Here is a 12,631-nt window from a genome sequence, read left to right on the forward strand (position 1 = left end):
GGTGACATCAAGTGGTTCCTTGTTTAGGTAGGATATCCCAAAATGCCATGAGATTCTGTTATTTTACAATGACAAATAAATACAAAAGCTCCAAAGCATCAACCAGAAACCTGCACAAGAAACTTCAAATATTATTAGTCACATGATGATGCTACCTTTCCACTGTATTCATTTAATCTCAAAAAACAAAAAACTGGACAACCTTTCAAACTACGTAAAAGGGGATTTCTTGCAAACAGGACACAGTTTCACGATTATGGTCAATCTGTCTGTGTTACGCACCTTCGTCTAGGGTGAAGGAACATAACATAATGCAAGAGGAGACAGGGTTGAAAAAGAACTTTAGTTTATTGTTGTAGCTCTTTTTTTTCCATTAACAGAGACAAAGTTTACATTTTCTTGTTCTTTGGTTCACAACTGTATAGCATTGGCTTCAAGGTGCAGGTTCTATGCTAAGAAAACGGCTCTAACTAGAAATCAAAAGTTTACCCCTAACTAAGGCCCTAACAGATTTAAACAAAAATACAATTCTAAATCCCTAACTAACCTAACTAACCAAAATTACAATAAATCAGGAGAAAGGAAAAATACCTGGCATCCCTACATGGTGGAGTAGGAACCGGGCTTCACATTTTAAATAATGATTTACAGACTTAATAAGAATAACAATTTATATATATATGAATGAGCTAAGGCTTTTAACTTAAATCACTGGGCAACAAACCAAAACAAAATATATCTCAGGCAACTTACGGCAGAACAGAACAACTAATAAAGAACAAAACTAAACAGAACAAAAGGCAGGCAAACGAGCGGAGGACAGAGGGATCGAGTCTCTGCTGCTAGATATGCTGTCGTCCCCCGGTGAAGTCCAAGTTCAACTGAGCTTTTATAGAGCGACAGGAAGAGTGCTCAGCCAACAGGAAACTGGTGTTGTCGGGGAGAGCCAATAAGGAAGAGAGGGGCAGGTCCAATCAGGGACCTGTCACTCACAGCCATGTCTGTATTCATTCATATGAGAACTGTAGCCAACAGTCTCATAGTTTCATCAACTCATTCATAATCAGGGGGCAAAAGAAACACAACTTGTAATATGCCATATAATACAACTTATAATTATTATCCCAGTTAAATAGTCACCATAAATAATAATTATACTAAAACAAATATAATCAAATAACCAACAGGACCGTGGTCCGTAACAGTCTGTTATCTAAAACAAATTGTGCACATCGACTAACACCTCCCACGAGTGCTGCTCCACAATGCCTTAGGCATCTGTTAAGGGGGATGCGTTTATGCATGCAGTTTATTACTTTGCTGTAAATTCCAGCGTCTTCCAGTCGAATCCAATCTGTCCTGAGGATTTTGAATGGCTGTAATTGTGAAGCTGTGGCGTACCGTCTGTGGATGTTTTTAATCTCCATTATATCTCGGGCTGGTAATAGAATGAAGCCACTGGGCATGCATCACATTCTGCTCTAGCTGAAAATGAATCGGAAAAATTTAACATTGTTTGTGCGGGTTTGTTGTGATAGGTTTTGAGATATTGAATTATAACGTTTTCTCACCACATATAGATCAACCATTTTAATTATTTTGTACTACCTTAGGGGATGATAATACCGTGGCGAATCTCTGCAAGTGCGGACGCTCCAGAAACGTCGAACAGGGGCTTTGTCCACAGAAAGCTGCCAGTGTGCCTACTGGTACATTTGGTGCTCTTGGTCAACAAAGCACTGTGGTTGCATGACAACCTTAGACTAGTTCAAGAGGTTTTATCACAACTTCAACTGCAAAGTACAGTAAAGCACAGAAGAAGATGATCACACACTTTTCTAGTTTAATAATATTATTATTACTATTTCAGGTTGTGCATAGTAGCGTTAAGGAAAGAAATCGCTATTTTATTACCCATTAAAAAATGGAGTCCCAGTCCGCCCGGACGGGGGAATTAGCAGCCACAACGTTATGTGCATTATCGTGAACACATGCACTGTGAATCTGTGATGCACACACTTTCCCAGTAGCCTAAAGGTGTTTCGAGACCACAAAATGGAATGAGCGCGGTTACACTCAGTTAAATTACTGTGTACTTTTTATATCTGTTATATCATATTATATCAATAATATAATCCACCACTCGAGGGAGGGGGAAGACGGGAAGCTACAGATCTTGCATGGAAAAGAGTAAGCTGGCACGAAGGGACCTGCGCGACCAAAGCGAAGCGATTGAAGCAACTGGAAACAAATATATATCTTCAGGTTTGAACGCACTTCAGTCCCCAAGTCTCTAGCCTAGCTTTGCCATACTGTTAACGTGGATTCACTCTCGCTTCCCCCCCCCGATATCATAGCGGCTATTAACGGGGAGGAGGCGTGAGTGAATCCACGTTGTGTCTGGCAACGCCAGGCTACCAAGCCTCCGTCACCGCATCATTTAGTTTACCTACCAGCCAGGTTGTCTGCAGTGTGTCTGTCGGGCATACTCTGTGTCAATAAGACGCCTGAATTAAATCTTGTCAGGTGGAAACGGACGTGGCCTCTATGGGAAATTGTGTCAAGATCAAGCCCCGACCACTGAGAGGAAACATAATAGACATGGTGGCCGAAAGTAGGTACTGCAGCTCGAAGCGGGCCAATGACGTCACTATGGGTACGCATGACTCGTGGTGCTTGTTCATGTTTATGGCTCAGCGCGCTGAATTGCTCCGTTGACTTGAATGCAATTCGATGACGTAGCCAACCACTTTAACAACCCGGAAGAAGTGGTGAAAACGCCCCATGCCCTGGGTGAGCAACTCAATGCAAGTGGATGGGAGGTGAATTCCGGTGCCGTCTCTTATTTATAACTCTATGGTCATGATCCACGGAATCCAGGGCATAAAACATGTTTGGTATGCCTTACGGTTCAAGGCATGAAGTGGCCTGTTACAGCGCCACCAGACAGACTATCAAACACCGGACGGACAAGGGCGAAAACATCATCCAAATCCCCACCTCTGGCCGTTCCGGTATCAGCTGCAAGATTGACTGGCTCCATATACTGTAGTGTGTACTGTGTGCGTGTGCGTGTTTTATTTGGATCAATGACGCTTTGTCATTTAAATGGACATTTACGAAAATGAGTTTTCAGTCTGCTAATAGTGCTGCCTCAATGTATTTGTTCAACAATTTAGAAGCACAAACATTACTTACTTGTCTGTCTGTCTGTCTGTCTGTCTGTCTGTCTGTCTCTGTCTCTGTCTCTGTCTCTCTCTCTCTCTCTCTCTCGCTCTCTCGCTCTCTCTCTCTCTCTCATTTTCTCTCTCTCTCTCTCTCTCTCTCTCTCTCTCTCTCTCTCTCTCTCTCTCTCTCTCTCTCTCTCTCTTCTCTCTTTCTCTCTCTCATTTTCTCTGTCTCTCTCTCTCTCTCTCTCTCTCTCTCTCTCTCTCTCTCTCTCTCAGGCAGAGCAGGATAATGGTCACCCCCTCCCAGCCTTCGCCAACCTCCAAATCGAAATTCTGGACGAGAACAACCAGGCTCCCTACTTCCTGGAGAGGCGTTACCATGGCTACGTCAGTGAGGCAGCGCCCGTGGGTACCACCATAGCGACCAACGCAACCTTGTCCACACCGCTGGTTATCATGGCTCTGGATAACGACGTAGAGGAGGTGAGGATTATTCACGCACACGCGCACGCACGCACGCACGCACGCACGCACACACACACACACAATCCTTTTATGCTTTTTTTTCCTTTGTCATATAATAGTGTCATGCTTATGTACATGTACAGTAGCTCTGCTAGAACAGACACATACACTTAACCACCTTTAACCAGGTTAAAGGTGGTTAAGTCGGTCTGGTTTTCTAAATAATTCAGCTATCAACAAGAGCTTTTGACTAAATAACTATTTGGATCCAATGGAACACTGGTTCTTTTTTTCCCCCATTTGCTGTAAAGGAACGGTTTTAAACATACAAGGTTTCCACCCGACACAATGCTCAGAGGCACCTATGTACGCATGCATAACCATACCCCGATATTATGTTTGCATTGTTTGAGTAAAACCAACTGAAGTACTTACTGTGCACACCAGCCAATGTCATGATGAATTGTTCTGTCATCTCCCTTTATAGCTGGAAGCCAACGAGGTGCCTGTAGGTATCAGATGATTGGCAGAATGCTGTGGAACTCACATAGACACAATATACATAGATGCCACATTGGCCACTGGGTCGTATGTTAATGTTGCTGCCATATTGGTACGGGCAACTTGCCATAACCTGACAATGCCTGATTCATGTACCTGGAGACTAAAACCATTTCCAGTTTCATAATCATTAACGTTATTATCTATGTAAGACACATTTTAAATTGGAACATGCTGTGATGATATTAATTGTGGAGAGACCTTGTTCAAAAGACACAAGAGTCACCGCTTGCCTCGAGCAATATGACACATCGTTCCCATGAACAGCAGTGGCCAATGTGGTATCGATGTGGATAAATATCTATGGAGAAACTGTGTTCTTTTCCTTCCTTCTACAGTACTCGGTTCACACAACCTTCTACCACTACAGTGAAGTTAGGCATTCATCTAACTATTAATGCACCACGTCTACAGTATGTCTGTCTTTACGTCTGTCTGTACGTGTGTACAGCTGTAATGCACATAACTCGATATTCCGCATATATAGGAATAAAGGGACACAGAGAGACAGATACAGAAATCTCCATATATGGGCATACAAGGGAGCGACTTCAAATTCGACACACAACTCTACTGGCTACTCTCTTCTGATTGGCTGAAATGTTGTCACCTACCTGAAAATGTATTTGGTGTTTATTAAAGAGCTGGAGAGACAGGGAGACCCCTGATACTGAACAAACACTCTATAGCAATGATTACTATCAGAATATACTGTAGTGATTTAACTTTTTAACAAAAAACCTTTTGGGTAGTCCCTTCCAATTGGTACCTGGGCCAAAAAAGTTGGCCTATTTCATATCAAACTGAAGTCCTTGAAATTAAATAAGTTGAGAATCACTGGTATGAATGACTATTTCTGTTTCCGTCGTTTTCTTTTTACCAAATGCATGGCTTGCAGTGGTTGAAGTGCGTCATGTGTAATCCGGGTATAGTTAAAGAATTTGCCGTTTTCCCTGTCCATGAGTGATAAAGTAAGAATTTACAGTTACTGCAATATTGTTATCGCTAATGCATTCCTGAGAGCTTGGCTTGTTTAAGACATCTGAATGAAACAAGCTGCGCTTCACTGCTTTCCAAAATAACCCCCACAGCAAAGAATGGGCTTAGCGAGGATGAAATGTGTGGGGGTATGAGTGTTTGTGGGTGTTTCCTCTGTTTTTTATTTGTGTGTATCTTTGGTGTGAGTGCATTTGCGCATGTTCCTTTGCATCCTTCGTTAGACGTGTGTGCGTGCATGCGTGCGTGTGTGCGTGCGTGTGAGTGGCTGATATATGCCCAGTCCTTGTAAATAGTGCCAACCCTGGTCTTTCTTCCAGCATTAAGTACCAACAATGATGATTAGTTCTAATTGGTTTTATTTGCCATCCATCACCTTTATTTATACATTCTAATATGTGTGTGTGTGTGTGTGTGTGTGTGTGTGTGTGTGTGTGTGTGTGTGTGTGTGTGTGTGTGTGTGTGTGTGTGTGTGCATGTGCGTCTGCGTGTGCGTGTGTGTGTGCGTGTGCGTGTGTACGCAATGTGTGGGTCTGTTTGTTCATTCCCTTTATTTAGCGTGTGTATGTGTTTGTGCGTGCGTGCGTGCATGTGTGTGTGTGCGTGGGCGTGTGTGTGTGTGCGTGTGTGTCCTTGTGTGTGACTGTTTATTTATGGTTCAATATACACTCTAGCTACATCGACAATATTATCAGCAACCACCCTACCCAGCCCGACCCTGCTGAGCAAGCCTTATCTGGAATGAGAGCTGACACACGCACGCACGTTACACACACACACACACACACACACACACACACACACACACACACACACACACACACACACACACACACACACACACCGCACACGTTAGACACACGCACGCGCGCACACACACACACACACACACACACACACACACACACACACACACACACACACACACACACACACAGACACACACAGACATGCACAAACACACACATATGATACATACATATTCATACACACACACAGGAGGTAACGGTTTGTGGGTAATATCAGAGGGGAACTTGGATGAGGATTGCCTGTCCATCACTCTTTATGTCTCACACACACACACACACACACACACACACACACACACACACACATACACACACACACACACACACACACACACACACACACAGACACACAGACACACACACACATGCTCAGAAGAGTTTTTATGTCAGGATGAACTTTCACAGAGACTTTTGAAATTAAACACATTCGTCTAAGCAATTCTTCATCCTTGTGTTTGTGGGCATGCATTTGTGCACATCAGAGAAGTGTGTGTGTGTGTGCGTGTGCGTGTGCGTGTGTGTGTGTGTGTGTGTGTGTGTGTGTGTGTGTGTGTGTGTGTGTGTGTGTGTGTGTGTGTGTGTGTGTGTGTGTGTGTGAAGAGTGTGAGTGTGTGTGTGGAGAGGCGTTGGCGGTGGTCTTATGAAGTGAATATATGTGTACGTACTATCTGTTCTGGATACAGTAATTACCGTTCACTCAACTCTAATCTCTGTTCTGTTTTGTTAACCTGTTAATTTGTCTCTTGAGAGTATAAAGATGGAATTAAACGGAAATGGATAAAATTAACACAGAATGTTTTCTCTCTTTCTCTCTGTCACTCTCTCTCTCTGCATGTGTCTGTGCGTTTGTGCGTGCGTGCGTGCGTGTGCGTGTGTGTGTGTGTGTGTGTGTGTGTGCGTGCGTGTGTCCAAGCAGAGCAGGGATCCTCGGCTGGAGTTGACAGTGGACAGCTACTCTCAGGTGTTCTCTGTCTCCCCCGCTGGCATCAGTAGATATCTCACCCTGTTGCAGCCTCTGGACAGAGAAACACAAGACTCATACACATTTACGGTACGGTGTTGCTGTGTTGCTGTGCTGTGCTGTGTGTGTTTGTGCGCGCTGTGTTTGTGCGTGCGTGCGTGCGTGCGTGCGTGCGTGCGTGCGTGCGTGCGTGCGTGCGCGCGTGCGTGCGTGCGTGCGTGCGTGCGTGGGAGAGACAGAGAGAGAGACAGAGAGAGAGAGAGAGAGAGAGAGAGAGAGAGATACAGCTCAGACTGTTGATTACTTGAACAACAACAGCCTATTCTGGGGGGACCATTCCCCAAGAATGTCACTTCATTCATGTTTTGTGGAGCGGCACTCGTTGAAGGGGTCATGTGACAAAGCTTAAATTAGCTTTTAGTGTCTGTCTGAGAGAAACTCGCTCGCATTGGTTGTACCCCGCTGTGCTGTACACTCACACACTGAAGGAGGAGTAGAACTGATTAGTTTACACCACGGACTATAATAGTCCAATTGTTTTGCGGTTTTAATCACATCTTTAATCACATCTTCTTTTAACAGTCCACTCCACTGAGCGGACTGTTAATCAGGCTAGTATCCTGTATGAGTTCACTCCTAAGATTGGTATCACGACATGCATATACTGCAGGTCGGGAGAGACAGGGAAACCCTAAAGAGAAACAAGGACACCCCTGTTACAGAGACCCATGTTACTGAACAAACACTCTATGACATTGATCAGAATTTAGAATTATTCAACACTTATTTTAACAAAGGAATATCACATACTCTGCCTTTAAGCTACTTCATTCTAGTAGCATCCAATGCTGAAAGGAAATGGGCGGTTGGGGACAGGAATAGAGGCATGGCAGCGGGTGAGGTGAGGACAAGATGGGAGAGAAGAGAGGAAATGGGGGGTTAGCTACAACAGAGAAGGGCGACGAGACAGAGAGAGAGAGGAAGAGAGCTGAGAGGTGAAGAAGAAGGGAGGAGACGAGGTAGAGAAAGAGATAGAGGGGAGGACAGTAGGAGAGAGAGCTGAGAGGTGAAGAATAAAGGGAGGGGACAAGGGAGAGGAAGAGATAGATGGGAGGACAGTAGGAGAGAGAGGAAGAGAGGTGAAGAAGAAAGGGAGGGGACAAGGGAGAGGAAGAGATAGATGGGAGGACAGTAGGAGAGAGAGGAAGAGAGGTGAAGAATAAAGGGAGGAGACGAGGGAGAGGAAGAGATAGATGGGAGGACAGTAGGAGAGAGAGGAAGAGAGGTGAAGAATAAAGGGAGGAGACGAGGGAGAGGAAGAGATAGATGGGAGGACAGTAGGAGAGAGAGGAAGAGAGGTGAAGAAGAAGGGAGGAGACGAGGGAGAGGAAGATATAGAGGGGAGGACAGTAGAGGAGGAGACCTGTCCACTTCTCCCTGCTGAGCCCCAGTAGTGTGTGTGGATAAGCCCAGATGTGTGTCGTCCACCCCCACCTGGCCAGCCAGCATCGCCTCCCCGAAGGACACACTCTGCTGCCTGAAGTGCTGCAACGTGAATTTTAAAGTCCCACATTGTTAGCAGGGGGCTCGTTAACATGTGTCATACCACCGGTTAAAATGCTGCAGCCACACAGAGCTCTTGTGAACAACAGACTCGTTTGGGCTCTGGCTCCGAGGAGTATATAATTTACAATATTTGCTTATTTAACTTGGACAGTAGTAGTCCACACTGGATTACACTATGAGAGTTATTGGAGAGTATTTTATTTAGTTAAAAATATGGTATTTGTTTGTATTCAATTGGAATTAAATATCTGATTATTGGCTCAGGAATGAAGCAAAACATTATAATCTCCATGAATTCAAGGCTTCATGGGGTGAGTAATTGATAGTCAAAATGTCATTTTGGTGGTGACCTATCCTTTTCATTCCCTTCCCTCCAAAATAGCTTGCCACGCACGCACGCACGCACGCACGCACGCACGCATGCATGCACGCACGCACGCACGCACGCACGCACGCACGCACGCACGCACACACACACACACACACACACACACACACACACACACACACACACACACACACAGTAAGTGTGCTTGTGGCTGAGTGTACAGGCTCAGCCTACAGTATTTTAAAGATGGCATAGTGTCTGTGTGCATATATGTGCATGAATGAAAGGGGATTTTTTTTTAAAAGCCAGACGTTTTAGTCTATTGATTGAAAGGCAGACTACAGTAATCATTGTGAGAGCCTTGCTGAAGAAATTAAATAAGAGAGAGAGAGAGAGAGAGAGAGAGAGAGAGAGAGAGAGAGAGAGAGAGAGAGAGAGAGAGAGAGAGGGAGGGAGGGAGGGAAGGAGAGAGATAGAGAGAGAGAGAGGGACAGATGAGCCATATTAACATTATATAAAGGACTTCAACTCTTCCGCTTGGCAACAGGCGCTTTAATCAGCCAACACCCCCACATTGAGATTATTAGAAGTGGCTTCTCGTCAGTGTATCCTTATTAGAAGTGGCTTCTCGTCAGTGTATCCGGGGTTCGTGCAGTTTCCTCTGACGCATGCTGATGCTTTAGCATGCCGCGCGCGACAGTAGGTAAAGTAAACAGAGCTAGATTTTGCACACAAAGCTGAACACAAAGAGGTGAAATATATATTAATCTTCTTACCGCACAGCGGTAAGTGGAACAACAAGGCTTTACTCGCCAAATGCTGCAGCGTGCCTGTGGGGGTTTGCACGTATGCACAGTATGCACACACATATAGTGTTTCTTGCTTTATTGGAAAGTGTAGTGTAGAGCGACGTGGGGAGGAAAGGCAGCACGGGTATTGAGAGTTTGTGCCTCATCCTGTTTATATACAGTTCAAGTCATTTGGATCTATGCAACAAGGTAGGAATGTAGGTAGGAAAGAGGTAGGAAATGTAAGACTTTAAAAGATGGTATTTTCCGACTACGTCGTGTAGTTACAGTAGTTTGCTTAGGCTGTGCTTTTTTTTGCATACTGCTTTTTATTTAAGCCTTTCAACATTGGCAGTGATTATATGACTCTTTGGATGTAGGATTATGTTGGACTTGTTCGTTCTCATTCTATTCACATCTTTGTCGTCAGCTCAGATACTTTGTGGACAAGGGGAGAGGGTAACAACAACAACAACAACAATGGCACCTCTTCTCCAAAGAAGGAGCCATGGGATCAGAAATACAGAGCTGACAATGGACAACAGAAACGGCTTAAGTCAAAACATTGAGCGCTACTCTAGAGGATAAAGCTGGCAAATGTCCAGTTGATCAAGATCAAACTGGATGAGTTGAGGGCAATGAGAATACTGCGAACGCAGATTGAGAGATTGTAATCTTCTCTGACACATGAGACTAATGTCTACCGAGAAGGACCTGGAAACCACCCAAACAGTACAATTCTCTGTCTCATATGAACAGGATAATTGTGGTGAAATCAACTCATCCATGGGAGTCTCTCTCAAGGTCATCCTTGGACAAGCCTATCCAGTGTTATCTCCAGTCATCTCAATTCTCCATACATTAAGCCACATATCGGCTACTACTTTCCACCTCTGTATCTTTCTTTAGTACGTCCACGTAGGTATGTGTAGGACGTTCTGGTGATCGATGCCCATGTGTTGGTTCCCACAGCAAAAGTGTGAAGTCACTGACTTCTTTCAGTGCAGCCCCTTCTGCTGTTAGATGTGTGGTCCGGGAAGATGTTCTAGGACTACAGTAGGTGATCACCTCTGTGTTTCTGGCATTTAACCTTGGCACACTCTGTCTCCACTGTGGCCAAAGGCACCTGCTCCACATTGTCAGAAGGCAGACAGTTTTCATCTGCATAATGCAGGCCCCCCCTGGGGGCCGCGAGGTTCCCAGTTTGATCCCGGGCTCCCTCAGAGTTAGTGTTGAAGTGTCCTTGAGCAAGACTCTGAACCCCTAATTGCTCCCGATGTGCAGGTTGGTGCCTTGCATGGTTTCCTCTGCCATCCGTGTGTGTGTGTGTGTGTGTGTGTGAGTGGAAAATGCACAATCTATGTAAGCGCTTTGGATAGAAGCGCTAAATGCGCCATTTACCATTTACAGCATACTGTCTTTTAGACTAGGGGTTCTCAAGGTTTTTGGCTGGGGACCCCCAGGAAATGCTTTGGCCATGTCTTGCGCGGGTTCGACTCCCGATCCCGACGGCCTTTACTGCATGTCACCCCCCCATCTCTCTCCCCATTTCCTGTCAGCCTACTGTCTGTCCCTCTATAAAAAAATAAAAAAATAAAGGCGAAAGCCACAAAAAAAAACATAAAAAAAAAAACGATTAGATATTACACGAGACTACATTAATGTATGCAGTTAATACTAATTGATAAAATTGTACTTGAGTTAAATGTACTTGAGTAAATGAGTGCACATTTTGATGCATACACACAGCGATATGGATGCTAGCAAAGGAAATTGCGGTGGGTTTGGTGTATTGATTGAAAGGGAGCGTGGAACCGTAATCATTGTGAGAGCCCAGCCGGGGAAATTAAACTGTGAGGAGACAGGGGAGAGTGAGAGAAGATATGTATGAGACCATTAAATACACTGATAGATGAGAAAATGTAAATATCGTAGATTAAAAACACTGTACTTCATCATAAGCTGCGGGCCAGCATATTGGTTTTTTTTAAGGTTGCATGTGAGTTACCAGCTCAGTGGCCTTGTGGTTAGAGTGTCCGCCCTGTGACTGGGAGGTCGGGGTTCAATCCCCGGCCGGGTCATACCAAAGACTCTAAAAAATGGGACCCAGTGGGCCTTTTTGAAACTAGCTCCTCACCACTCGCCCTACACACTTCCACTCGGTTTGAGCATAGATATATAACTAACCGAGACGCAATGTAATGCAAGTGGATGGGAGGGGGATTCCGGTGCCGTCTATATTATTTATATATCTATGCTCAAACCGAGTGGAAGTGTGTAGGGCGAGTGGCGAGGAGCTAGTTTCAAAAAGGGGGATAGCCTCCCTGCTTGACACTCAGCATCAAGGGTTGGATGTCCCTGCGACATACAGTACTAGCGTCATGTCCAGGGGGTGTACTTGTACATCAAGCTGCCTCACGCTACAGAAACAGGAGATAGGCTCCTGCCCTATGGGCCTCATGGCTCGGCAAGGCTACTTACTTGCATGTGAGTTAGGATTACAGAAAAAAATACATTGAGGTACAAATTGTTGGTAACAGTTTTGGGCCAGTCATCTGTTGTGGGTGACCCACTGAGGCCTTTGCGTGAAGTCCGTGAACCATCGAACCATCTGAACCTTAGGTTCAGCTCATTTGCCCATTCCAGGGCCAGTGAGTGCAGTGCTCGATTGTCTGTGTGATTGGTAATCCTCTTGACATTTGATTGCTGTCTGTGTAGTTTTGGTTGGGGTGGCTGCAGCCTGCAGGTGGCTGCAATTCAAAAAGGACACAGTGTGCAGACATAATTTTCTTCTCTCCAGAAACACCAACTATGTTTCTTCTCTCCAGTTGTTTGCCATGGTCGTGGTACCTCTTGGTAATACACTTAAGTTCACTTTAATTTTGCCCTTTATTTGTGTTCCCTCTGGAAGTTTGAATCCAAACAGATTACTTAATTCTGTCATTCTCCCGTCAATTTGTCTTTGTTTCTCTTTGTCTCTTGGTCTT

The 12,631-nt window shown here is 44.8% G+C and overlaps 1 protein-coding gene across 1 annotated transcript in view; it reads left to right on the top strand.

Moving 5' to 3' along the window:
- Nucleotides 1-12,631, top strand: part of LOC306915776 (protocadherin-15-like) — a gene marked incomplete at its 5' end in the record, with an annotated part of 193,042 nt that overhangs the window by 59,207 nt on the left and 121,204 nt on the right. Inside the window, 3 exon segments of the mRNA XM_079493389.1 lie at nucleotides 3,447-3,653; nucleotides 4,123-4,143; nucleotides 6,918-7,052. Of these exon segments, the coding sequence (XP_079349515.1) occupies nucleotides 3,447-3,653; nucleotides 4,123-4,143; nucleotides 6,918-7,052 (363 nt within the window).

This window comes from Electrona antarctica (assembly GCF_951216825.1).
Source record: "Electrona antarctica genome assembly, chromosome: 22".
Taxonomy (NCBI): Eukaryota; Metazoa; Chordata; class Actinopteri; order Myctophiformes; family Myctophidae; genus Electrona; species Electrona antarctica.